The 26,981-nt window shown below is 41.5% G+C and overlaps 1 protein-coding gene across 1 annotated transcript in view; it reads left to right on the top strand.

The window, feature by feature from the left end:
* Positions 1-22,530, top strand: part of HIVEP2 (HIVEP zinc finger 2) — a 30,618-nt gene extending 8,088 nt beyond the window's left edge. Inside the window, exons 3-6 of the mRNA XM_068985094.1 lie at positions 6,764-6,939; positions 11,417-11,518; positions 12,284-13,179; positions 20,147-22,530. Coding sequence (XP_068841195.1) covers positions 6,764-6,939; positions 11,417-11,518; positions 12,284-13,179; positions 20,147-20,971 — 1,999 coding nt within the window. The 3' untranslated portion in view covers positions 20,972-22,530. The remainder of the gene's footprint in view (positions 1-6,763; positions 6,940-11,416; positions 11,519-12,283; positions 13,180-20,146) is intronic.
* Positions 22,531-26,981: the final 4,451 nt, after the last annotated feature.

Below are 26,981 nucleotides of genomic sequence, written 5' to 3'. Positions count from 1 at the left end.
GACTTTGTTATCTATCTAGTTAAGAAAAATTACATGTGTGTGTAATGTCAAGTTTTAGATTTTGATAGAAAAGTATCTTCAATCCAGTCACATTGAAGAAAAAGCCCAGATATTTGGTTTAAATTTTTTTTAATTTAAAGGACATTAACCACATTTGGGGATTGTGATGTAATTACCTTATCTCTACAACAGATCTATAATTTACAACTTTAATAATGTTATCTGTTTAACCCTAAATTGTTAGTTCAGTTCAGTTCAGTTCAGTTCAGTCACTCAGTCGTGTCCAACTCTTTGCAATCCCATGAATCTCAGCACGCCAGGCCTCCCTGGCCATCACCAACTCCTAGAGTTCACTCAAACTCATGTCCATTGAGTTGGTGATGCCATCCAGCCATCTCATCCTCTGTCGTCCCCTCCTCCCAGCATCAGAGTCTTTTCCAATGAGTCAACTCTTCACATGAGGTGGCCAAAGTATTGAAGTTTCAGCTTTAGCATCAGTCCTTCCAAAGAACACCCAGGACTGATCTCCTTTAGAATGGACTGTTTGGATCTCCTCACAGTCCAAGGGACTCTCAAGAGTCTTCTCCCAACATCACAGTTCAAAAGCATCAATTCTTCAGCACTCAGATTTATTCACAGTCCAAGTCTTACATCCATACATGCCCACTGGAAAAACCATAGCCTTGACTAGACAGACCTTTGTTGGCAAAGTAATGTCTCTGCTCTTGAATATGCTGTCTAGTTTGGTCATAACTTTCCTTCCAAGGAGTAAGTGTCTTTTAATTTCATGGCTGCAGTCACCATCTGCAGTGATTTTGGAGCCCAAAAAATTAAAGTCTGACACTGCTTCCACTGTTTCCCCATCTATTTCCCATGAAGTAATGGGACCAGATGCCATGATCTTCGTTTTCTGAATGTTGAGCTTTAAGCCAACTTTTTCACTCTCCTCTTTCACTTTCATCAAGAGGCTTTTTAGTTCCTCTTCACTTTCTGCCATAAGGGTGGTGTCAGCTGCATATCTGAGGTGATTATTTCTCCCGGCAATCTTGATTCCAGCTTGTGCTTCTTCCAGCCCAGCATTTCTCATGATGTACTCTGCATATATGTTAAATAAGCAGGGTGACAATATACAGCCTTGACGTACTCCTTTTCCTATTTGGAACCAGTCTGTTGTTCCATGTCCAGTTCTAATTGTTGCTTCCTGACCTGGATATAGGTTTCTCAGGAGGCAGGTCAGGTGGTCTGGTATTCCCATTTTTTTCAGAATTTTCCACAGTTTATTGTGATCCACACAGTCAAAGGCTTTGGCATAGTCAATAAAGCAGAAATAGATGATTTTCTGGAACTCTCTTGCTTTTTCCATGATCCAGCGGATGTTGGCAATTTGATCTCTGGTTCCTCTGCCTTTTCTAAATCCAGCTTGAACATCTGGAAGTTCACAGTTCACCTATTGCTGAAGTCTGGCTTGGAGAATTTTGAGCATTACTTTACTAGCGTGTGAGATGAGTGCAATTGTGCGGTAGTTTGAGCATTCTTTGGCATTGCCTTTCTTTGGGATTGAAATGAAAACTGACCTTTTCCAGTCCTATGGCCACTGCTGTGTTTTCCAAATTTGCTGGCATATTGAGTGCAGCGCTTTCACAACATCATCTTTCAGGATTTGAAAGAGCTCCACTGGAATTCCATCACCTCCACTAGCTTTGTTCGTAGTGATGCTTTCTAAGGCCCACTTGACTTTACATTCCAGGATGTCTGGCTCTAGGTGAGTGATCACACCATCGTGATTATCTGGGTCATGAAGATCTTTTTTGTACAGTTCTGTGAATTCTTGCCACCTGTTCTTAATATCTTCTGCTTCTGTTAGGTCCATACAATTTCTGTCCTTTATCAAGCCCATTTTGCATGAAATATTCCCTTGGTATCTCTAATTTGCTTGAAGAGATCTCTAGTCTTTCCCATTCTGTTGTTTTCCTCTATTTCTTTGCACTGATCGCTGAGGAAGGCTTTCTTATCTCTCCCTGCTATTTGGAACTCTGCATTCAGATGCTTATATCTTTCCTTTTCTCCTTTGCTTTTCGCTTCTTTTCTTTTCACAGCTATTTGTAAGGCTCCCCAGACAGCCATTTTGCTTTTTTGCATTTCTTTTCCATGGGGATGGTCTTGATCCACGTCTCCTATACAATGTCATGAACCTCCGTCCATAGTTCGTCAGGCACTCTATCTATCAGATCTAGTCCCTTAAATGTATTTCTCACTTCCACTGTATAATCATAAGGAATTTGATTTAGGTCATACCTGAATGGTCTAGTGGTTTTCCCTACTTTCTGAAATTTAAGTCTGAATTTGGCAATAAGGAGTTCATGATCTGAGCCACAGTCAGCTCCCGGTCTTGTTTTTGTTGACTGTATAGAGCTTCTCCATCTTTGGCTGCAAAGAATATAATCAGTCTGATTTTGGTGTTGACCATCTGGTGATGTCCATGTGTAGAGTCTTCTCTTGTGTTTTTGGAACAGCATGTTTTCTATGACCAGTGCGTTCTCTTGGCAAAACTCTATTAGCCTCTGCCCTGCTTCATTCCGTATTCCAAGGCCAAATTTGCCTGTTACCCCAGGTGTTTCTTGACTTCTTACTTTTGCATTCGAGTCCCCTGTAATGAAAAGGACAACTTTTTGGGGTGTTAGTTCTAAAAGGTCTTCACAGAACTGTTCAACTTCAGCTTCTTCAGCATTACTGGTTGGTGCATAGGCTTGGATTACTGTGATATTGAATGGTTTGCCTTGGAAACAAACAGAGATCATTCTGTTGTTTTTGAGATTGCATCCAAGTATTTTGGACTCTTGTTGACCATGATGTCTACTCCATTTCTTCTAAGGGACTCCTGCCCACAGTAGTAGATATAATGGTCATCTGAGTTAAATTCACCCATTCCAGTCCATTTTAGTTCGCTGATTCCTAGAATGTCGACGTTCACCCTTGCCATCTCCTGTTTGACCACTTCCAATTTGCCTTGATTCATGGACCTGACATTCCAGGTTCCTATGCAATATTGCTCTTTACAGCATCGGACCTTGCTTCTATCACCAGTCACATCCACAACGGGGTGTTGCTTTTGCTTTGGCTCCATCCCTTCATTCTTTCTGGAGTTATTTCTCCATTGATCTTCAGTAGCATATTGGGCACCTACTGACCTGGGGAGTCCCTCTTTCAGTATCCTATCATTTTGCCTTTTCATACTGTTCATGGGGTTCTCAAGGCAAGAATACTGATGTGGTTTGCTATTCCCTTCTCCAGTGGACCACATCCTGTCAGACCTCTCCACCATGACCTGACCATCTTGGGTGGCCCCACATGGCATAGCTTAGTTTCACTGAGTTAGACAAGGCTGTGGTCTGTGTGATCGACTAGTCTTCTGTGATTATGGTTTCAGTGTGTCTGCCCTCTGATGCCCTCTCCTAACACCTACCACCTTACTTGGGTTTCTCTTACCTTGGCCGAGGGGCATCTCCTTAGGCTGCCCCTCCTGACCTTGAATGTGGAGTAGCTCCTCTCAGCCCTCCTATGCCCACACAGCTGCAGCTCCTTGGACGGGGGTTGCTCCTCGCGGCCGTTGCCCCTGACCTCGGGCGTGGGGTAGCCCCTCTCGGCCGCTCCTGCGCTTGTCGCAGCCTGGCACTCTTGGTCACTGCCTCTGACCTCGGAAGTGGGGTAGCTCCTCTCAGCCACTCCTGCGCCGTCGCAGCCCAGTGCTCCTGGCCGGCACCCCTGATCTCGGGCGTGGGGTAGCTCCTCCTGGCCGCTGCCCCTGACCTTGGGCGTAGGGTAGCTCCGCTCGGCCACGCTTCTGCATGGTCCGTCACAGCCGGCGTTGGTAATACAATATATCAGTTTCTCAGATAGATTTACCATTTGGAGATAGATTATGGAAGCTGGTTCCCTCATAGGGTTGGCCCCCTTTGGGTGGATGCCTGAGTATTGTCACCGCTGAAACCACAGTTGTTTGTCGTCATGAAGCTTGTCTCAGTATTTTTTGACATTCCTCATCTTTTAACACAAACAAGAGAAACAGAGATAATATCTTTCCTCAGAGCCCAAGAAGTTCCTGTGACTGAGTCAACCCTTGTGTCCAGCAGTCTTCTTCAGAGCAGTGCACTTGGGCTAGATAAGTGAGGCCTTCACAGGTCTGCATGCTTTGGGAAGCTCATCGCCACTAACAAAAGATGCAAATGAAAAGCATATGTGAACATTTTATTACTGTGTTTTGATGATCCAAAAGGATTGTGCCGATATTTCATTTCCTCTTCCTTTCATTGTCCCTTTATGGGCTATATCCCATTCATTCCTTAATCTGTGATCCAACTTCTGCCTGGTGGTGACCAGTTGTTTATTCCAAGAAATGTGTTAAAACCTCTTAGTTTGCCATTGCAAAGTGATGACTTCCAAAAAAAAAAAATTACTGACCAAATTTTTAAGTGTATATGTTTCCTATGTTGTCTAATTCATAGACCTAGTAATTTCATTGTTGTTGTTGTTTAGTTGCTAAGTCATGTCCAGCTCTTTGTGACCCCATGGACTGTAGCCCACCAGGCTCCTCTGTCCATGGGATTTCTTACACAAAGATACTAGAGTAGGTTGCCATATTTTTTCAAAAATCTATTAATTCTTGTATCAAGTAGATTTATGGGTCTGTAAAACTTTTGAAGGGTAAATATTTTATTTGTACAGATTTTTCTAATACATTTATATTTTATACAGAACTTAATTTTCATTCTGGAAGCAAGTTAATCAGCTAAGGAATTTAAAATAGTATTATTTGAAAATAAAATGTGTTTTCCATGAAGTACAATGATGTACCACAGGAAGCTTGAAGTACCCTTCCCTGGAGAAGAATTGCTGTCTATGAAATTATTTGTTTTATTCTGTAGTCCTTAGGTAGTTTCATCCAGTTTGGGGCAGAGAATATGGGTATTAAAAGGTGACACATTGTGCAACTTTAGGTTCCTTTCTGCTTTATTACAAAGGCAATGAGATAAAAGATAAAGTTCAAAATAGTTTTGAAGAAAAAGTTGACTTTGGAAATTCTTTGTAAAAGGGGAAAGATTTAAAGGACTAAAAAGTACATAAAATTGACTATTCATATTTTTGATACTACTTAATTCTCACCTGGATTGGTACTGACTGAAAAACAGATAATGTTAAGATCAAATAGTATCCATAGCAGAGTTGATAGGATGGATTTTCTATCTTAAAAATCCTTCAGTGGTTTGGACAAATGAAAGTGAATTTGCTTTTATTCCTGATGATGGATTAGCTGGAACAAAATAGAGAAGTTTGCAATGCTCTTAGAATATTTAAAAACAAACAAAAGAAAAAAAAGACTAAATCTAAGACCTTTAAGTCAGCACACACTGAGTTAGGGTGTTTGTAGGTCACTTTACCTTTGGAAGTTATAAAAAGAATCCTCAAAAGAAATATCTTTGGCAGTAGACCCATAATTCTAGCCTGAGATTTAAGAGATAATGATATTTACTGAGTTATTCAGTAGAATGCTGCTATACACTATGATGGATCATGTTTCCTTAAATGCTGAACAAAATGTGACTGATGGTGATCACTGGGTAGCTTTCTTCCATGGATTATTACAGTGAATACCTAAGACTTTGTCCATCTTACTGATTTAATTAAATTGGATGACCTCAGACATCCTTTCAAACCTCTCTATAAACCCTTCCAGAAACAAAGACAAATTTGATTGAAAAATAGAATCTCTAGTTTTTATTATATAACAGTACCTTCCAGAATCCACTTGAAATTTAGACTTCAGTACAGAATTACGGTCCTTGGGAAGAACAGATCAAATCTGTAGGCAACAGTTGGTGAGCTCAGCTCAGCCTGTGTAAGCTAGAAATTTCTGACTCTCGTGCCAGGATTGTAAAAATAGAGTAGAAACTTGCAGTGAAGAATTCTATAATCAGTTATATTTATTCTAGCAATTTAGAGGGGTATATGTGTTGTGAATGCACATCTTAGATGATGTAATGTTAACAAGTGATATGTGATGATTTAAGTATGCTAGTATAACTTTTTGGATGTTTCTTGGTATCCAAATCTGGAAGCAGTAAGGTGCACAGTGCTGCAACTCTTTGCAGCTTATATAAGCCCATTTGAACTTCTATACAGAGTCCATATAGTCACATTTCATGGAAGAGCCAACTCCATTTTGAATTCCACATAGAAAAAAAATTCCCTTCTATTTACAATGCCAAATCTGTTACCAAGTTCTTCCAGGTACTGCATAGATTTCACTGGATCTGTAGAAATAAAGTTGAATAATTGTAAAAGACTCATCTAAAATTTTGTCTTGCAAGTGATTAGCTTTTGATTTTATATATATAACATGTATTTGGAAACATGTTAGTATTTGGAATCATGTGAACTATTTGGAGGGAGAAGGCAATGGCACCCCACCCCAGTACTCTTGCCTGGAAAATCCCATGGACGGAGGAGCCTAGTAGGCTGCAGCCCATGGGGTCACTAAGAGTTGGATACAACTGAGCAACTTCACTTTCACTTTTCACTTTCATGCATTGGAGAAGGAAATGGCAACCCACTCCAGTGTTCTTGCCTGGAGAATCCCAGGGATGGGGGAGCCTGGTGGGCTGCCATCTGTGGGGTCACAGAGTCGGACACGACTGAAGCAACTTAGCAGCAGCAGCAGCAGCAGCAAAGTATTTGGAAACACACTGAATTTTCCCTTTTTTAACAGATATAAATCAAATGAAGACTATGTATATGTCAGAGGACGTGGACGTGGAAAGTACATTTGTGAAGAATGTGGGATTCGCTGTAAGAAACCGAGCATGCTCAAAAAGCATATCCGCACACATACTGATGTCCGGCCTTATGTATGCAAGTTATGTAACTTCGCCTTCAAAACAAAAGGTACCGGTCTGGTTTTTTTTTTTTTTAAGAGGGAAAACTTTTTTTTAATGGTTGTTCCAGATTCTGAATACTATTTTGTAACTATCATCGACAATTAGATGGTTTTCTTTGTGAAAATGTGACACTCATGAAATGTGTTTTCTTTCTGTACGTGGTCTGAAGATGTATGAGACAGTGAGGCTCCTTTTATGACTGAAGTAAAAGCTATAGACTTAGGTCCAGGCTAGTAGTCTCGAAGGAAGTGGCTAAGAATTGCCTGCATAGCTATTACTTCTTGTTGGAAATGTTATGTGGTCTAGAGAATCTTTGCACCAGTATTGAAATTCTGCAGGGAGACAACCCATTCCAGGGCATTAGAAAAGCAAGGCAGCAGCTGGGGAGAAAACATGTGCCCATGGTCAGTTTCAAGATTATTAATAATGTAGAAACCCACAGAGTCCCGGGTGGGCCCCTCCATCCACACTTGCATTAATTATGTATAGAAATTTGATCACTTGTGTTCTGTGTATTTATGAGCTCAGAGACAATTTCTTACTCTCAGGCCATAGCTATTAATCTCATAAAACTAAGACTTGCCTTGAAATGATATTCTGTCTTTAAAAAATAAGTCTGTTTTTAACAAATAGTCTTACCTGAAAATATTTTATAAAAAAAATTGTTGCTTCAGTCATATTTCTATCATTTTGTAAAATTATGAAAATGTTCATAAACCTAGTGTTTTCAGAATACAAATAGTTGTGGAATAGAGGTGATTTGACTTCTATAGAAGTGTATTTTACTACTTACTGTCAAAGTATGCAGGAGGGTTCAATCCCCAGATAGGGAAGATCCCCTGGAGAGGAAATGGTATCCCACTTCAGTATTCCTGCCCGGAAAATCCCATGGACAGAGAAGCCTAGTGGGCTACAGTCCATGGGGTCACAGAGCCAGACATGACTGAGCATACACACACGTGGAAGTACTAATGGAACCCTATAGACAACCCACCACTAACCTTACACAAACATTTTCTGATGTTTTTACTTTAATTTGCGTACTAATTAATCTGCTCCACTACCCATCAAGAAAAATAAATATCAAATAAAACTATCTTTGGCAGGGAAATGTGTACCTACTTTCTTTTATACCCCAAATCCAAAATTGTCTTTATTGGTTTGTCAGAAATGTAAATGTGTTGCCTCTGAGCATATCTGTTTTTTCTTTAATAAAAAGATATTTATATTACAATTATGCCTCTTTGAAGCCACAAAAAGGGGGAGGGAATGTTCATTTGCATTTCAAAGGAGATAAATATGAGGTCCTTTAAATACCATCCACTTTTGCACAATCAAGTCTTTTATGTGGAACTTCAGTAAGAGACTCCCTAGGACATAAAAATATATAAACTTTGGTTTTAAGAAATAAAGCTGATCCACTGGTCATTACAACTGATATTTCCTGGGTGTGTGAGTTGACTGGGTATAGCCTTCTGAAACTGAACCTGAAGAAATGTCACATAGATATTTCTATCATGTTAAATTTGGCTCTGAGCCATTGTCTTGGAGTTTTAGCAGAAAATAATTTATTCTTGATCATTATCGGAGTTTCCTTGTCACCCTTTGGAAAAGTATAAATGTCTTAGGATCTTCAAAAGAGTAAATCATCCTGGGAAACCCCTCGCCAGTGTTCACTTCCAGCCAGCTGCCTCTTGTCATATCATCTGAGTACAGAATCAGAGTGCTCTTGCAGGACTGGTACCTCCTCTTTGCCTGTGTCACTTCTCCAGACACCCTTTCCTGCCATCTTGCTGCTTTCTCTTTGCTGTAATTGTTCAGACATTCAAGACTTCAATAAGCCAAAGTCAGGGCAGGGTCATTTCTGAGCCAGATTTCTAACTATAAACCTACCCTGAGGATGAGAGCCCAAAGCCTGAGTGCTTACTTGAAACAGAAAGAAAGAAAAATAGAAGAAACACATAAAAAGATCTAAATAAACTATCTTGAATTAACTAACTTCCACGTCTATCCACATACACAGATTATGTGCACCCTTACAGAAGCAGATGATTTCCATTAATTTACAAATTTTTAAATTCTTGATAATCATGTGCTGTGCTTAGTTGTGTCCAATTCTTTGTGACCCCATGGACTGTATGTAGCCCGCCAGACTCCTTTGTCCATGGGGATTCTCCAGGCAAGAATATTGGAGTGGGGTGCCATGCCCTCCTCCGAGGGATCCTCCCAACCCAGGTCTTCCCCATACAGGCAGATTCTTTACCATCTGAGCCACCAGGGAAGCCCAAGAATACTGGAGTGGGTAACCTATCCCTTCTCCAGGAGAACCTCCCTACCCAAGAATCGAACCAGGTTCTCCTCCATTGCAAGTGGATTCTTAACCAGCTGAACTACCAGGGAAGCTCATGATAATTTGTCTATAAGAATTTTTGAGATCTTTAGAAAAATTAGAGGTATAATTTTTAGTTATATAAGAGCAATATGGGCCAGGAAATATTTCCATGTTTGGAGTTACAAAAATAGCACATTAAATTTGTAGGTATATAAGCAATAAGCCACATGTTAAGGATTCCCTGGTGGCTCAGATGGTAAAGAGTTTGCCTGAAATGTGGGAGACCTGAGTTCAATCCCTGGGGTCAGGAAAATTCCCTGGAGAAGGAAATGGCACCCACTCCAGTATTCTTGCCTGGAAAATCCCATGGACAGAGGAGCCATAGGGTTGCAAAGAGTCGGACACAACTAAGCGACTTCACTTTCCCTAATTAAAAAGTAAAGTAATATAAATAAAATAATAACAGTGCCCCAGTTTAGAGTTGTGGCTCATATATATTACATTAATAGTAAGCCAAAAACTCCTGCAAGAGGAACAAACTATTTTAGCAGGCCGGAGTTTCCGCCTGGATTCAGTGAGCCTGCTCTTAAAGCATTTGCTGCTGTGTGACTAAAGCAGTGTCAAAGAACAAAGATAATATGGCCCTTATAGCTGAATTAGTTCCTACATTTCTTTTGATTAGTTATATATATGATGTGGAATGGGCTTTCTGGGTAGCTCAGCTGGTAAAGACTCTGCCTGTAATGCAGGAGACCCCAGTTTGATTCCTGGGTCAGGAAGATCCCTTGCAGATGGGATAGGCTACACACTCCAGTATTTTGGGGCTTCCCTGGTGGCTCAGATTGTAAAGAATTTGCCTGCAATGTGGAAGACCTGGGTTCAATCCCTGGTGTGGGAAGATCCCCTGGAGGAGAACATGGCACCCCACTCCAGTATTTTTGCCTGGGAAATCCCATGGACAGAGGAGCTTGGAGGGCTGCAATCCATGGGGTCACAAAGAGTCAAACACAACTTGGCGACTGAGCATGCACACATAGAAACACACTAACATACATAATTAGGTACATGTATAATTATACAATCAGCCCTCCTTATCTATGAACTCTGAACCTACAGATATAGTGGGCATCATTATATATCATTTATACTATACATAGGGACAGTTATACAACTATCTGTGTATGGAAGATGCAAGAGTTTGTGCTTATGCTATGTCGCTTCAGTCGTGTTTGACTCTTTGCGACCCAATGGACTGTAGCCCACCAGGCTCCTCTGTTCATGGGATCTTCCAGGCAAAAATATTGGTGTGGGTTGCCATTTTCTACTCCAGGAGATCTTCCCCACTCAGGGACCAAACCCTGAGTTATGGCTCCTGCACTGGCAGGCATGTTCTTTATCACTAGCAACCTGGGAAGCCTATATCACCATCATAATACATCCTTTGTTCTTAGAACAGTGGGAGTTTCAAGGTAAATAAGAAAGGAATTTTGCTGCTCTGGAACTTTAGAAGTTGCTGTCATAAACTCTGCTGATATATGTCAGATGGATAGAAGCTAAATACTAAGATTAATGTTCCCAATAAGTAGTTAGCTAAGTATTTATCTGAATCTTTGAATTCATTTACAGGATTGGCCCCAACATCAGTTTGCGTTTATTTTCTCTTCTGACAAGTGAGCATCCTGCCAGTTTAATCTATATCTGATTGATGACAGAAGGTCTGGGGTCCAGGGACTATGTTGATTACAATAGTTTATTCTAAAATTGCTCAGAGATGTGTGACCCAGCTTGTGTCACCCTATTTATGTGGAGCCCAAGAAGGCAGACCCAAATGGGCCAAAGGTGTTCGATCCTCTCTCAGCCAGAAAAGTCTGGGATTCTCAGTCAGACTTGACTCTCCACTTGAAATAATATGAGCCTAGACTTCCACAGCTCTAGAACAAAGACAACCTGAGACTGGGCTGAAGCTGTCGGGGGTTCATATCTTCTGAAGCCAAATTGTTCCTCTTAAGTTTGAGGCAAGGAGCAGGGGGTAGAAACAAATTTGTGTTATCTCAAGTTAGTTCATTTCACACTGAATTTTGGAGCAGTCATCACATTTTGGTAATCAGTTAATTGTTCTTCTTTTTTTTTTTTTTTTGGCTGTATTTTCTAGGAAACCTAACAAAGCATATGAAATCTAAAGCACACATGAAGAAATGCCTGGAGTTGGGGGTCTCAATGACATCAGTCGATGATACTGAAACCGAGGAAGCAGGTATTCACACTTACGTTGACTGACCTCTTTACTGTGCATGCTGGAGCTTTGTGGCCAAGGGGTAAAACAAATATAGGTATTAAAAACAAAAAAACCTGATCACATTTCATTTTACTAAATACTAAACATAGAAGAGAAATCTGACACATTGAATTGCTTGAGACCCAGTGAAAAGATATGCATTTCAGTTTTGGCTGAAGAAGTAGAAATGCCTTACTGTGAAAATAATTTTATCAGTATTAGAATAGAACCATAAAGGAAATCTAATTGCACTTAATTTGTAATGGTGATTTAAATCTTATGATGATACTTTTTGGGAAATTTGAAAAGCATTTTAATGTCTTATTTTTTTGATCAAGAGGAAATCTAGTAGAAAAAAAATGTCCATCAATAACCTTAGTAGAAAACCTGGGCATCAGCTGGACCTCCTGACTTGTAGAGACAGGTTCTTGCTTTTCTTTTTCCTCTAATATCATCATTAACAACATTATGTACCACTTATTGAGGGTTTTCTATGAGTGGTGTGATGCCTGAGCTAAAAGTTCCTACTCTGGAGGCCATATTGTAGGCGGGAATGAAACCAGATAGCTATATAAAAAGATAAGAACCAATCAGTGTCACAGAGGTAAGTGCTCATGTTATAGGAATTCAGAGATGACCTTCTCTAGGGGCTGGAGGATTGAGGAAAGCTTTTGCAAAGAGATGGCATCTGAATGAGCTTCTAACCTTGAATCTTGATGTTCACTGTTTGTTCAATTGCTTCAGAAACGATGGAAGATTTGCACAAGGCAAGTGAGAAGCACAGCATGTCCAGCATTTCAACTGATCATCAGTTCTCAGATGCTGAAGAATCGGATGGTGAAGATGGAGATGATAATGACGATGACGACGAAGACGATGATGACTTTGATGACCAAGGAGATTTGACACCAAAAACAAGATCAAGAAGCACCAGTCCCCAGCCTCCTAGATTCTCCTCCTTGCCTGTGAATGTTGGCGCTGTGCCCCATGGGGTTCCTTCCGATAGCTCCCTGGGGCATTCTTCATTGATCAGCTATTTGGTTACCTTGCCAAGTATTCAGGTTACTCAGCTGATGACACCAAGTGACTCATGTGAAGATACTCAGATGACAGAATACCAGAGGTTATTCCAGAGCAAAAGTACAGACTCAGAACCAGACAAAGACAGGTTAGACATCCCCAGTTGTATGGATGAAGACTGCATGCTGTCTTCAGAGCCGGGCTCCTCCCCACGGGACTTCTCACCCTCCAGCCGCCATTCCTCACCAGGATATGATTCTTCACCCTGTCGAGATAATTCACCAAAGAGGTGTCTGATACCCAAAGGGGATTTGTCACCCAGAAGACATTTGTCACCTAGGAGAGATCTGTCACCCATGCGACATCTTTCACCAAGAAAGGAAGCCGCCTTGAGAAGAGAGATGTCACAGAGAGATGTTTCGCCAAGAAGGCATCTGTCCCCAAGGAGGCCAGTGTCACCTGGGAAAGAAATCATGGCCAGGAGGGACCTCTCTCCCAGAAGAGAGAGAAGATACATGACCACCATAAGAGCACCATCTCCCAGAAGGGCTTTATACCACAACCCACCGTTGTCCGTGGGGCAGTATTTGCAAGCAGAGCCAATTGTATTGGGGCCTCCTGTAAGTATCCTTAGTTTTCTCTTTCTAATATATAAGCCCAAGCTCATTGGAGCCTCTTGATGACACACTGGTGTGAAATTTATTATGACGCGGATATCTCTCGTGGGGAGGAGTGAACTTGGTTACTGAAAATAGCAGAAAGGCATTTTTATCATATGCTATTGTCAATCACGGGGCTATGGCATTACCCCAAGTGTAGCATTGCATCAGAGAAGAGCATTTCAATCTGGTAATGACAGGTGAGACCTTTCTGAATGCTTTCTAAGCTTAACTCATTATAGGCAGGAGTTGAAACCTTGGCATGAGTGGAAAAGGTAAAAAGTCTTTGGAATGACATGACTGCCTAGACAGACACTCTGAAGGATATTTAGGTATTATTTATCAAACTCTCTACCAGGTGAAAATTCTGATTTGGGCATTAGCATTGACTTTCAATCAAAAAAAAATTTAAATAAACTAATTACTTTGCTGGTAGTGAGCTGGTACATATCCAGCTGGTACTTTGCTGGATATGTGAAACCAGTAAGGGACCAGGAGAGGGGAGAATGAACCCCGTGGTATAAATGAAAGGCATGAACATGCATGCTTTCTTGCTGGTCCCACCACCTCCTGTTACTGAGAGCCCTTGTTCAGTGATACTGTGAGCTCACAGAGTGGGCAGTTGGAAGACGTAAGGGAGAAAGCATCAGAGGAGATTTCTGTGGATGCCCTCATTATAGATTAAGATAACAACAGTAGCAATCATGAATGATATGTGGGCAGTAGGGCTTAATGCACATCCATAGAAGAGGATCAGCCCTGCCTCACTTCAACATGATAGATCTTGATGTCTTTTTCAACTTGTGTAAAATTAAAAAAAAAACCGAAAGAAGCAGGCACCTAGCATACCTAGCATAAACAGAGGAAGGATACCTTTGGAGTTTGGCTGCTTTAAATGTGCTTTTTGTTTCCTGGGCTCAATTCGTGGCCATTCTCTCTTTGCTCTGGATTTCCATCATGTGGGTCGTCACTGCCCTTCACAGCCAAAGGAAGCACTACCAGCTATCAGCTCTGCTGTCTTATCATGGCCCTAGTTGTCAGCTTCCCCTCTCTCATCATCTTTTCACCATCCTGAATTAGATGCTTAGATTCCCATTTCTGAGCTTTAGGAAAACCCTGCTGCATTCTACTCCCCAGCCCCCAAGACCTTCTGTTTACAAGCCTGCTACCAGCATAGTCTTCAGCGTGCAAAGACTGTAGAAACATGCATAGCAATCAAGACATAACTTAGCTGCTAATAAATTAGCCAACTAAGAAAAAGAGGGGCATTTCCACAGGTTTTTGTGTCTTAGTGGCACCAAGTAGAAAGGAGGGCTCTTCTGAAGTTCATGCTATTGCAGGATAAATAGAGAAATCCCTTTCATACCAGAATACCACATCTGGGGTAGAAAATGCTTTTTCTGGTATTTGTTGTTCAGTCACTAAATGGTGTCTGACTCTTTGTGACCCCATGGATTGCAGCACACCAGGCTTCCCTGACCTTCACTATCTCCAGAGTTTGCTCAGATTCATGTCCATTGAGTCGATGATGCCATCTCATCCTCTGTCATCCCCTTCTCCTCCTGCCCTTAGCTGTTCCCAGCATCAGGGTCTTTTCCAGTGAGTCAGCCCTTTGCAACAGGTGGCCAAAGGATTGGAGCTTCGGCTTCAGCATCAGTCCTTCCAGTGAATATTCAGGGTTGATTTCATTGATTGGTTTCATCTCCTTGCTGTCCAAGGGACTCTCAAGAGTCTTCTCAGGCACCACAGTTCAAAAGCATCAGTTCTTTGGCACTTGGCCTTCTTTATGGTTCACTTCTCACATCTGTACATGACTACTTGAGAAACCATAGATTTGACTAGATGAACATTTGTTGGCAAAGTAATGTCTCTGCTTTTTAATAATCTGTCTAGGTTTGTCATAGCTTTTCTTCCAAGGAGCAAGGAGCTTTTAATTTCATGACTACAGTCACCATCCATGGTGATTTTGGAGCCCACGAAAATAAAGTCTGTCACTGTTGCCATTTTTTCACCATCTATTTGCCATGAAGTGATGGGACTGGGTGCCATGACCTTACTTTTCTGAATGTTAAATATTGAGCCAGCTTTTTCACTCTCATCTTTCACCTTCATCAAGAGGCTCTTTAGTTCCTCTTTGCTTTCTGTCATTAAGGTGGTATCATGTGCATATTTGAGGCTGGTGATATTTCTCCTGGCAATCTTGATTCCAGCCTGTGATTCATCCAGCTTGGCATGATGTACTCTGTATATAAGTTAAATAAGCAGAATGATAATTACAGCCTTGACGTACTCCTTTCCCAATTTAAACAAGTCCATTGTCCCATGTCCAGTTCTAACTGTTGCTTCTTAATCTGCATACAGATTTCTCAGGAGGTAGGTAAGGTGGCCTGGTACCCCCATCTCTCGAAGAATTGTCCACAGTTTGTTGTCATCCACACAGTCAAGGCTTTAGCATAGTCAATGAAGCAGAAGTAGATGTTTTTCTGGAATTCCCTTGTTTTTTTCTGTGATCAAACGAATGTTGGCAGTTTGATCTCTGGTTAGACCCAATGGTGCTGTGGAGTGTGTGAGCTGAGGCTCCCCCATTCTAACTGGCCTAGTGGGTCAAGACTGTGATATTTGGGAGATATTGGAGTATATCCAGTCATCTGTAGGCATAAAAAATAATGCTTTGGTGCCAACATAGTACTGTTATTAAAAAATAATAGCAACTCACAGTCACTTTGGGCAAAGTAAGCAAAGAAGCGGACTTAAAGACTTCATCTAATTTTTGGATCTCTGCCCAGAAAGTTGTTGTTGAAAAGAGATTGCTTTTATTAGTGATTGAATTTGTATTTTTTTTAATACCAGTTCACCTGGATATTTAATAAAATTGTTGAACTTTACCATTTATGAAGCCCAAGTGTTGAGCTTTTGCTCTATTACCCAGTTTAATTCTCTGTAGACAGTTAACATCCTACTTTGCTCATGTGATAGGAAAGAATAGCCCTTGGAATCCATCCTAAAGCAGGGACGCTTGGTCTCAGACGCTTCCCATTTGATGCTTTAGCACTCTGTTTTTGAGGGGCAGCAGAGAATTTTTGTCTTTCTATGATGTATGGACAAGATTCTCATTGTGAAAAAGAATCAGTGATCCTTTAAGGAGTACTTCTCCTGATTGCTATAGTAGATGAGTGCTTCCCTCTCTCTGAAGAATGTATGTTGTTTTTCTTCAATCACTAAGTCACATCCAGCTCTCTGTGACCCCATGGATTGCGGCATGCCACGTTTCCCTGTCCTTCACTATCTCCCAGAGTTTGCTCAAACTCTCACGTTCATTGAGCAGATGATGTTATCCAGCCATCTTATGTATGAACATATTAAATTGGAATAACCCTAAAGATCATTATCTTTGATGGAAATTCTGTTAGCAATACCTGTGGTTTAACATTTACCAAGCACTCACAGGGCAGTGACTCTGGCATTGAAAGGACCTCATAGCCAAGCATGGCACACTCATTATCTGGTTCAGCCTGTAGTGGTAGGTTCCAGGGAGCAAGTTTGGAGGAGATGATATGCAGTCACTGAGATTCTAGAACCCTGCTATTTCTGCTCTATTGTCCTCTGGTTAGTTTTAATTTTAAAATAGATGATAGATAGGTAGGTGGGGTAGGTAGATGGATGGATAGATAAAGAGAAAAGGAAAGAAGAAATAAAGAGAGGGAAGAAAGGAGGGAGGGAAGAAGGACAGAAGGAAGAAAGGAAGGAAGAAGAGAGAGAAGACTTTTATTCATTCATTCAGTAAATATTTTTTGAGGGTTTAATCATATGTGGCTCAATGTTGATGACAGAAAAATTGGATGGTTTCTGGCCTCATCCTTTTTAAACAAGAATTGTTCCTTTTCCATTTTTAAAGTTTTGGTAGATAAATAGCAAGGAGACAAAGAGTATATGTCCTGGTCCTCAGTGCAGAGCGTCCGTGAACCCTGTCTAGTACAAGTGCTATGATTTGGTTCCATCCCTTGCTCTCTGTGTGGTCTTGGGCAAGTCACTTAACCTCTTGGTCAGTTTTTTCATCTGTTTGTGGCAGCCAGGGAGGTGGGCCAAGTAGACTTCTGTCCTTGAAAGAACTTACCATTCAGCTGTAAGGAATGCAGTGAGCTGACAGCCTCCTGATGTTCGAACCTTCAGGATAGACCTCCATTTTCAAGCCAAGGCCACATTCTCCCCTGCAGCCTCTATCGGTGGCTGAGCCTGGATCAGTTCCAGGTGACCCCCTGCTTCCTCCCCCCGTTACTGTCACATACTTTATATCCCCGCTCCCCTGTCACCAACCCCAGCCAGAACTCCTGTACCTGTACCTCCATCTTATCCTTTGCTTCCAGAGGACCTACTGACACTGCTGAAAAGATGAGTTGGGAGAAATATCTGGTACATAGGATACAGATAGATATACACACACATATGCATACACAACCCACACAGGCATTCATTATTCATATTTCCTTGTCAAGATTTTTAAGTAAGATGGGAGTTTATTCATATTAAAATGGTAAGGCTCAAATTGTAAAACAAGATAAGGTTGCAAATGGAGTAAAAATTAGAGTAGAAAAATCTTCTGGAGAGTTATTTGGAGGGTGAAGAAGGGGTGAGTCTGAGGACAAAGAATATGTGAAAGGCTTGGCAGTATCTGGAGCCATGGAAGTGGTTACGTGATAGGAATTGTACAGTTGCTTCTGTGGTTGTAATCATTTAATGTCTGGTCAGTAAAAGTCTGAATATAACACTTGTATTCTTAACACAAAATTCTATTGGCTTTTGAACAGATTGAATACATCCTATTTTTAGAGGACACTTCATCACTCGCTTTGTTGGACTTGAGTCAGAGATCTTATGAAATAGGGCAGCTCTGTCTTTGGCTGCCTCACAAACCCCCATTCTGATTAGGTATATACCGTGGACATCACAGAATAGCAACCAAAGGCAAGATGGAAAAAGAGCCAAGCTATGTTTTATTTCAGACTTTACATCTGTGATCATTGTGATCCAAAGAAGATTCATTTGGTTACATTCACAGGTGGTTATTGTAGGCATTATGATCTCCATCTTACCTAGTGTTGGATGAAGTAAACATGCCTTTTTAAAACCAGAGCAAATAAATACAAGAGGGATTTTTTAGTCGTATTTACTGATTTCTTTCTCCTACCATAGAATTCTCCCCTTACCTAGCTTATGAGGTCCTTAGCTTATGAGGATTGATGTCTGATCCTGTACTTTCAGCAGAAGTCATTTGTTTCTGGCTTGAATAAGGTGAAGCCTAGAACAGGGTAAGGGCCAAGAATGGTACAGAGTAGCAGAAACAGTGGATAATTTATCCTTCCTAACCTGGTCTCAGAATCTAATTAGAACTGGATGAATCATTAATGGTATAGAGCACACCTTGCATTTTTGACCTGAAATATTCTTGGAATGATGGCACAGTGGTAAAGAATCTGCCTGTAATGCAGGAGACAGAGGTTCAATCCCTGGGTTGGGAAGATCCTCTGGAGAAGGAAATGGCAACCCACTCTAGTATTCTTGCCTAACAAATTCCATGGACAGAGGAGCCTAGCGGGCTAAAGTCCATGGGGTTGCAAAGAGTCAGACATGACTGAGTAACTGACCATGCACGCCTTAAAAGGATGAATCTCAGTTAATTGAAGTTTCGTCATCTCATTTAACGGAGAAGGCAATGGCACCCCACTCCAGTACTCTTGCCTGGAAAATCCCATGGACAGAGGAGCCTGGTGGGCTGCAGTCCATGGGATCACGAAGAGTCAGACAGGACTGAGCGACTTCACTTTCACTTTTCACTCTCATGCATTGGAGAAGGAAATAGCAACCCACTCTAGTGTTCTTGCCTGGAGAATCCCAGGGACAGAAGAGCCTGGTAGGCTGCCATCTCTGGGGTCGCACAGAGTCGGACACGACGGAAGTGATTTAGCAGCTTAGCAGCAGCATCTCATTTAAACCTGATAATCTCACAGTTAGGGTAGGTTTTGCTATACAAACAATTATACAAAATGGGTTCTCCGTTTCCAGGACTGGGACCATGAAATCTGGATTTCTGGCCCCAAACTTTAAATGTCCTAATTTATTAATTGCCAAGAAGATTTTTAAGTGGGAATAATAGCATAGAAGATTAAAATACAGTCATTTCTGGTTCCCAGCCGCATAGTCAAATAAAAATTATAACTATTTGAAATACTTAATATTAACTACTTTGATGCATAGTTTCCATACAAAATCTGGCCTTGAATTACGGTTTGATGGAGATGCTGGTGCTGACCTTCTGCCTTGATGCCTCCTGAGCAGAAATCTATTTCTTTAGAGCAGTGTCTTGCACACTGGAGGGACCAGTTTCTGTATCACCACCGTTTTGTCATCTGCTCTGTAGAAGACTAAAAAGAAAAAAAAAGAGAGCTAATTTTCAAGCTTGTCACTCCATTTATATTCATCAACACTTAAGAAAAATATTAAAAATCTGCCCGGTATATAAACAGATGGTAATCGTTTAACTTTCTTTTGGATTTAAAAATTTGTTATTAGTGTTTTTTGGCTCAGTAAAGTTTTTCTGGTAATTATCCGTTATTTTCTTTTCATTCTGTCTTACAAAAAAAACCAGAGCTGGACCGGGTCTCTGTACCTAGTGGAAAACACACTGCAGGTTTTATCACATGCCTGTTTAACAACAAAAGCAACTTTCATAGACCTACCTGCTACAGTCAAGAATCCTAAAAGACTGCGGAGCAAACCTCTTTTGTCTTGAGAAATCAGAGTGATAGAAAGATTAGGGAGTCTTCACGTGTTTTGAAGGAATGAGTGAGTGAGTGAATGAATGAATGAAACAGTTTGACCTAAACGTGAAGCACGCTGGGTCCTAAGTGTTGTCTCTGTTTTCCCAAAGCAGAATTTAAGAAGAGGATTACCTCAGGTTCCTTACTTCAGTCTCTATGGAGACCAAGAAGGTGCTTATGAACATCCCGGCTCCAGCCTTTTCCCTGAGGGTCCTAATGACTATGTCTTCAGTCATCTTCCACTCCACTCTCAGCAACAAGTGCGAGCTCCTATCCCTATGGTGCCAGTTGGTGGGATCCAAATGGTTCACTCCATACCGCCGGCCCTTTCCGGTTTACACCCTCCACCCACATTGCCTCTGCCAATGGAGGGCTCCGAGGAGAAGAGGGGAGCCTCAGGGGACTCCTTCGCCAAGGATCCCTACGCAGTTTCGAAGCAGCACGGGAAGCGGTCGCCTTACGCTCTCCAGTCATCCGGTCCACCTAGCACGCCCTCCTCTCCGCGGCTCCTGATGAAACAGAGCACTTCAGAAGACAGCCTGAATGCCACAGAGCGGGAACAGGAGGAAAACATACAGACTTGCACAAAAGCCATCGCCTCCCTCCGGATTGCCACAGAAGAGGCCGCTTTGCTTGGGGCCGATCAGTCAGCTCGGGGGCAGGCGCCTCATCAGAAACCCTTGGAAAGTGCACAGGCTAGCATTAGACACTTCAGTGGACCTGAGCCAGGTCAGCCCTGTACCTCAGCTACCCACCCTGACTTGCATGATGGCGAAAAGGACAATTTTGGTACATCCCAGACTGCGTTCTCCCACTCCACGTTTTACAGCAAGAGTTGTCTGGATGACCAACAGTCGGGCTTTCAAGAAAGCAAGGAATTACCTTCAAGCACAGAGGCAGGCAAGGAACCGGCTTCAGATAAGAGTCAACTACATTGATCTAAGATGCATGGAGACTTTCATTTCCACATTTTCCCATTTGTTTTTGTTTTTCTAGAAATAGAGGTAATCAAGTTTATAGCATGCCTGTCCTAAGTTACTGGTAGTTTGCTATTATATATACTTTTGTTATATCAGAAGAATTAGGAAAATTAACAAGTCATCATGAGCCTGACCAAAACAAAATTTGAAATTAACCTATTGGGTCTGGTACTTTTAAAATTGTACAGATGTTTGTGCCTTTTCTTTACTTTGCTTATATTCTTATAAGCATTTTTTAGCAGTAATTTGTACATATTTTAGAATTTGTGTATCTGCTTTGTAATAAATGTAATTTCTTTCCTTTTTTGGACACTTGGATCTAAATGATGTAAAGCAAAACAGCATCAATATATATGTGAGGTTGCACTAAAACATATTTTTATATGATTAAAACTGAACAGCTTTTATGTACAGCTCTGATTCTGTAATACTAATATTTATTTACTTTGTTTCATAAATTGTACATTTTTTCTTAATGTTGTGGATTGCTTTTCTATGTGAAGCATGGGGTTTACTGTTGCGTAACTAGAACAAAAAATGTATATTGTAAACAAGATATTTAAACTAGAGTATCTTATTCTGCACTTATGCATTAGTTAAAAAAAAAAAGATAAAGGATGTATCAGTCAGTTCTTAACTCTTGTAAATTTTTTTGTCTCTTGTTTGCTGGATTGACTATAACTTAAGTGCTGATTGTGATTTTAAACTGATAGTACCGTAAAGCATTAAAGTAAACAACCTGCTATTGTGAGTTTTTTCAAAGCTTTATAAATCAGTTATAAATAATATTAAAAGTATTTGGTCTTATGTGAACATGTTGATCTATATACTCAACTAAAAATATGGGAAAACATTCCGCCCCATGTAAATATGTACAAGTGCATCACTGGTACAATTTTATGTAACTCAGTTGGACACTAGGTTGCCACAGACCTATGCTAGGGTGTCTTTAAAAATTAAAGTGACAAAGCACATGGGACTGTGTTGAGCTTGGTTATCGGCCGGCCCGGTGGCTTGGCAGGCAGTGCTGTGCGCTGCCCGTGGAGAAGACCTGGGCTTAGCAATCTCCTTGGTTCTTGCTGCACGAGGTGGTGACTGGAACTAAGGCTACTACAGAGGGGTCGCGCTTGGACTGAGAGGTGGGTGTGGAAGCGGGGAAGGGCATGGAGACCTGCTCCTCAGCCTTTCCTGTCAGCCAGTCTGCACGGTAACAGGGTTGACATCAGCTCTGGGGGAAGCCACTTGACCCTACTGCAGAAGGGAAGAGTGTCAGACCCCTGGCTATCTCAGGGGGAATGGAAAAGAAGCTTACCAGGGAAAAGAACTTGTGGGAGGATGCTGTCTTTTGTATATAACATTCAGAATGGGCTTTGGTTAGCGTTGACGATGGGCAGAGCCTTTGTTTGTAGGTTCCGAAGAGTGGAAGGAAGGGAAGGGGTACAACACATGGGCACACACAAACACGTGTGTGCACACACACACACACACACACAATCTGGGTTATCTTTGTGCTATATAGTGGATTATAATTCTGTGAAACCAAGTTTGTATATTGAATTACATTAAGGAGTGTTCTTTAAAAAGAGAAATAAATATACGATTACATGCTTGAGGTGTCTAGTTTTTATGTGTTGTTTGACATTTTGATTTCCCAATTTTGTTGCTGGAGAAATGTTGATGCTACCAACATGCCATCTGTGCTTTTCACTCCTAGGTTCTGCCCATCCCAGGCTGCGCAGAGTACGAATGCCTTGAACAAGTGAGAAGGTAGTCGTTGTCTTCAGCATGTCACCTGATTAGAACAGAGAGTGGTCAGCACAGTGCGAGTTCTAGAAATGGAGTCCTTAGAACCTGGACATGGGAATGGGTGTCTGAAAAGAGTCATGAAGAAATCAAATCATCATTTCCCTTCTGCTTCCCTCTCAGCATGCATACATGTCTGAAATTCTACTACCCGGGAAACCTCCTGATTTTTGCTGAAATGACTGAAGGTAAAAACTAACTGAAACCAATACACTATAAAATATCCACAAGTCGCAGTTCCTTTATTACAAAACAGTAGAATCTTTTAAATAATGGAAGTAGCTCATTAAAGGTCAAAATCTATGGGTATTTCCATTCCAGAAATCTCAAGTTGGTGGATTTACAACTTAGCTATGATGTTTTATGAGCCAGGCTGTCTCTTTAAAACTATGTTTTACAAAGGTGATTTAAAGGCCACCATGACCAGCCTAATATCCATCTCTCGCAGAGAAGAATCCTTGAAACATGTAATTACATAGGGTGATTTGTGTGTTTTACTCCTCACTGGTGTGTGTGTGTGTATGTGATCCCAGGTCAAATCAAATGCTCTGCTTCTTCCTCTGATTCATTGCATGTATTCAACTTGCTCATAAAACAGTTTTTGAATGCCTACTATGAGCTGGGTGCTCTAATGCCCATTTAGGGTGGATAAGAGTATTCCTGCCATCAAGGAGACCAAATAAAAGAGATGATATGTGAGTAAATGTGTGCAGTATGCTATTAGTGCTAAAATAATGGTACATTTGATGTATTTTGCAATCGCAAAGGAGCAACCACCCTGCTCAGAATGGAAGGAGGGATGGAGCAGGCTTCTTTGCAGAGGCGGTCCTGGAGCATTACCAACCAGGGTTCTTGGCCTTCTTAATCAATAGAAATTTCTGAGTTCAGACAAGAAATCCTGGCCAGGTTTCACTGGGGACGCCTGCTGCAGCACAGAGGAGTGAAAAGAACCAACAGGTGCCTTTGCTTGTCCACTTGCTGAGGGGAGCAAGCTGGTACCTTGTACGAGGTGAGGGTGGGTATGGGTCCAGGGGTCAGGCTGGAGTGGTCGCTTAGTTGGTTTGCCCACCCCTTCCGTGGTCATGTGCAGAGGGTATGCCCAGTACTCTGCTTTGGCTCCCAACTCCCTGCTTTTGTCCCAGCTCTTCAGAAGTGGCCATTGGGCTTCTTGGTCTTTTTGCACCTTGTTCTCCATAATTTGTCCCAACTGTCCACACAGTTATTTTTGGTCCTTTATAACTTCATTGTATTTCGCTGCTCAAGGAGACGTTTGTTTAGGTGCAAGCACTGGAGCAAACAGTCCCAGGTCCCAGGTCTCATCCTAACAATTTATAGACTTATTCAATAGGTAAACTTCATCATGGACACTGGGACACTGTTCTGTGTGCTAGGTGCACGGTACTGCACAAAACACAGCAGGTCCTTGCCTTTGTGGAGTTTACATTCCCGTAGAGGTGGGGCATAAAAATAAAGTGGAAAGCGGCATGTTAGATAATCATGATCATGTTGTGTAAGACTGAATGGAGGAAAAGCCAGATGTAGCTGGCTGCCTGGGTCTATGACAGGGTGGATGTAGTTAAGCTGGAAAAGCAGGTCAAAACCCAAGATCCTAATCCAGCCCAAAGAGCTCAGATCTGGCCCTGAAAGCAATGAGGAGTGGAGCCAAGGGAAGATTGAAGCAAGAAAGTGGCATTGCCATTGTTAGTGTCATTGTTATTATTTAAAAATATATCAGTGTGGCAGCAAGGAAAATAATCTAGTTGAGAGGGAGTGGAGGCAGGGAGACCAGTTGGGAGAATTATGAAGTCATGTTGTTTCTATGGAAATAGGGCAGCAACAATCCAGACAATGGGATCATGGAGGTAGAAGGGACAGTTTAGCTTAATGAAAAGGAATTGATCATAACTAGTGACTGATTTGGTGTCAGGGGGAGAGAGAGATGGAGGATCTAACCAGAGTTTTAACCAGGGCAGTGGAAAGAGGTAGTCTTGTTAACCAAGAAAAAGCCTGGATTTATACTATATTTGTAGACGCAGGTAAGGAAATGAGCTTCCCACTTCAGTTCATAAGGAATGTAATCTCAAGAAAGGCCCAAACTGGAGGCTGATTTGTCCCTTCTTGTCACTTAACGGTAGCTGAGCCCTGAACTGGATGAAATCCCTCAAGGTGTATGTGTTTGGAGAGCTAGAAAGAGGAAGTTTGAAGACTGTCATAGGAGAGACGTTAATTCATGACATGGGATGTCTTAGGGCATCAGGGCTTACTCTTCTTATGGAACCCTATTTGTAAAGGGATGTGCTCAGTTGCTCAGTCATGTCCAACTCTTTGCGACCCCATGAACTGTACCCCACCAGTCTCCTTTGTCCATGGGATTTTTCAGGCAAGAAGACTGGAGTGTGTTCCCATGTCCTTCTCCAAGGTGTAAAGGGATGGACTGTAGTGTATTTCCCAATTCAACTCAAGCCCAGTCACATTGTCAGACCTGGTTACCAGAGAGTATATACTGAGCCTCATAGAACAGCTGCTGCTGCTAAGTCACTTCAGTCGTGTCCGACTCTGTGCGACCCCATAGATGGCAGCCCACCAGGCTTCCCCGTCCCTGGGATTCTCCAGGCAAGAACACTGGAGTGGGTTGCCATTTCCTTCTTCAATGCATGAAAGTGAAAAGTGAAAGTGAAATCGCTTAGTCGTGTCCGACTCTTTGCGACCCCATGGACTGCAGCCAACCAGGCTCCTCCATCCATGGGATTTTCCAGGCAAGAGTACTGGAGTAGGGTGCCATCGCACAGCATAACATCTGAAATTGTACTTGAGATGTGGCTGCTCCAAAGTGATAAGTGCTATAAATATAAAGTACATGCCAGACTTTGAAGACATGGCAAGAGGAGGAGGCTACATGTCTTTTACAGTTTTTCATATAAGTAGCATGTTGACGTGATTAGCATTTGGATATTGTAAGTTCAATAAATTGTTATTAAAATTGATGGCTCACATTTCCTTTTCTAAATGTTGGTCCAGAAAATTGAAAATTGCATATACGTCCTGTGTTTCTATAAAATGATGGTGAAGAGAGGAGAGATCTGAGGAGATAAGAGAGGAGACTGAGCTTAGCTCAGAGGCTGTTTCCATAGGAGATGATGGTAGCTTGAAATCCTGTGGTAGTAGTCAGGATAGAGAAAAGCAGATAGATTTGAAATATGCAGAGGGACTAGAATTTACAGGAAGGGGGGTTTATTGGATATAGGCCTCTCGGAAAAGAGAAGAGTCACATATAATGCTCCATGGCTAGCTGGCTACTACTGGGTTAAGCAGGAAGCCTTTCCACTGCAAGGTTAAATCCAGATGGGAGCAGGTTTGGGGGAGTAATGGGCAGTTACTGAGTTTGGTGACCCTGGTCTCCTGAGTTTGGGGTCCCTGTGGGGCATCTATAAGGAAAGATTCAAGGAGTTGACTGGATATATGGGTCTTCTAATATAGTATCAAAAATAGTACCACCAATCATTTATTTAAACCTATCATATGTTCAAGAATATCCCATTTAATCCTCACATCTATTCATGGATGCGCCAAACATGCCACCTTCCCTTTCTTTTTTTTAAGTTTCTTTATATCAGGGGTTCACAGTCCTATTAAACCCAGTGCCACTCTCCTTTCCTGATACATGTTTTATTGTGCCCCTTTTATATAACATAATTGGCCTTTACATAACATTTCTAATTTTTCAATATAATATTCTAGCTGTATGTAAAGGAAGAAATGACAGGAACATAATCTCTAAGGCAATTTTCTTTCCTTATTCATTAGATAAATGCTCTTTAACTTTTCCAGTTAAAGGTTACAGTAGAAAGACATTGTTTGGTACCTGCACCTCTACACAGATCACCTGGAATATGATAGCTGCCAATGCAGGCTCATACCAGTGCGTCATGTTGAGAGTCCACGGACCACAAGTCTTATTGCCCAAAGGATATGATGTTCTGAAATGGTGAACAAATCTTGGAAAATTCCAAACAAACAAAACCAACATTTTTCTTGATGGTAGCTGCCTTCCTAGAACAAGTCATAGTTCTCTAACATTTGCTTTAGAATTTGTTCCAAAGCAATTGATATATTAAGGAACAATCTGAACATAATACATTTGCTGATTATGCAGGACATTTTCAGC

The sequence above is a fragment of the Capricornis sumatraensis genome, chromosome 13 (assembly GCF_032405125.1).
Source record: "Capricornis sumatraensis isolate serow.1 chromosome 13, serow.2, whole genome shotgun sequence".
Classification (NCBI taxonomy): Eukaryota; Metazoa; Chordata; class Mammalia; order Artiodactyla; family Bovidae; genus Capricornis; species Capricornis sumatraensis.
Note: the sequence above shows the minus strand (reverse complement) of the source record. Positions and strands in the feature narration are given on the sequence as shown.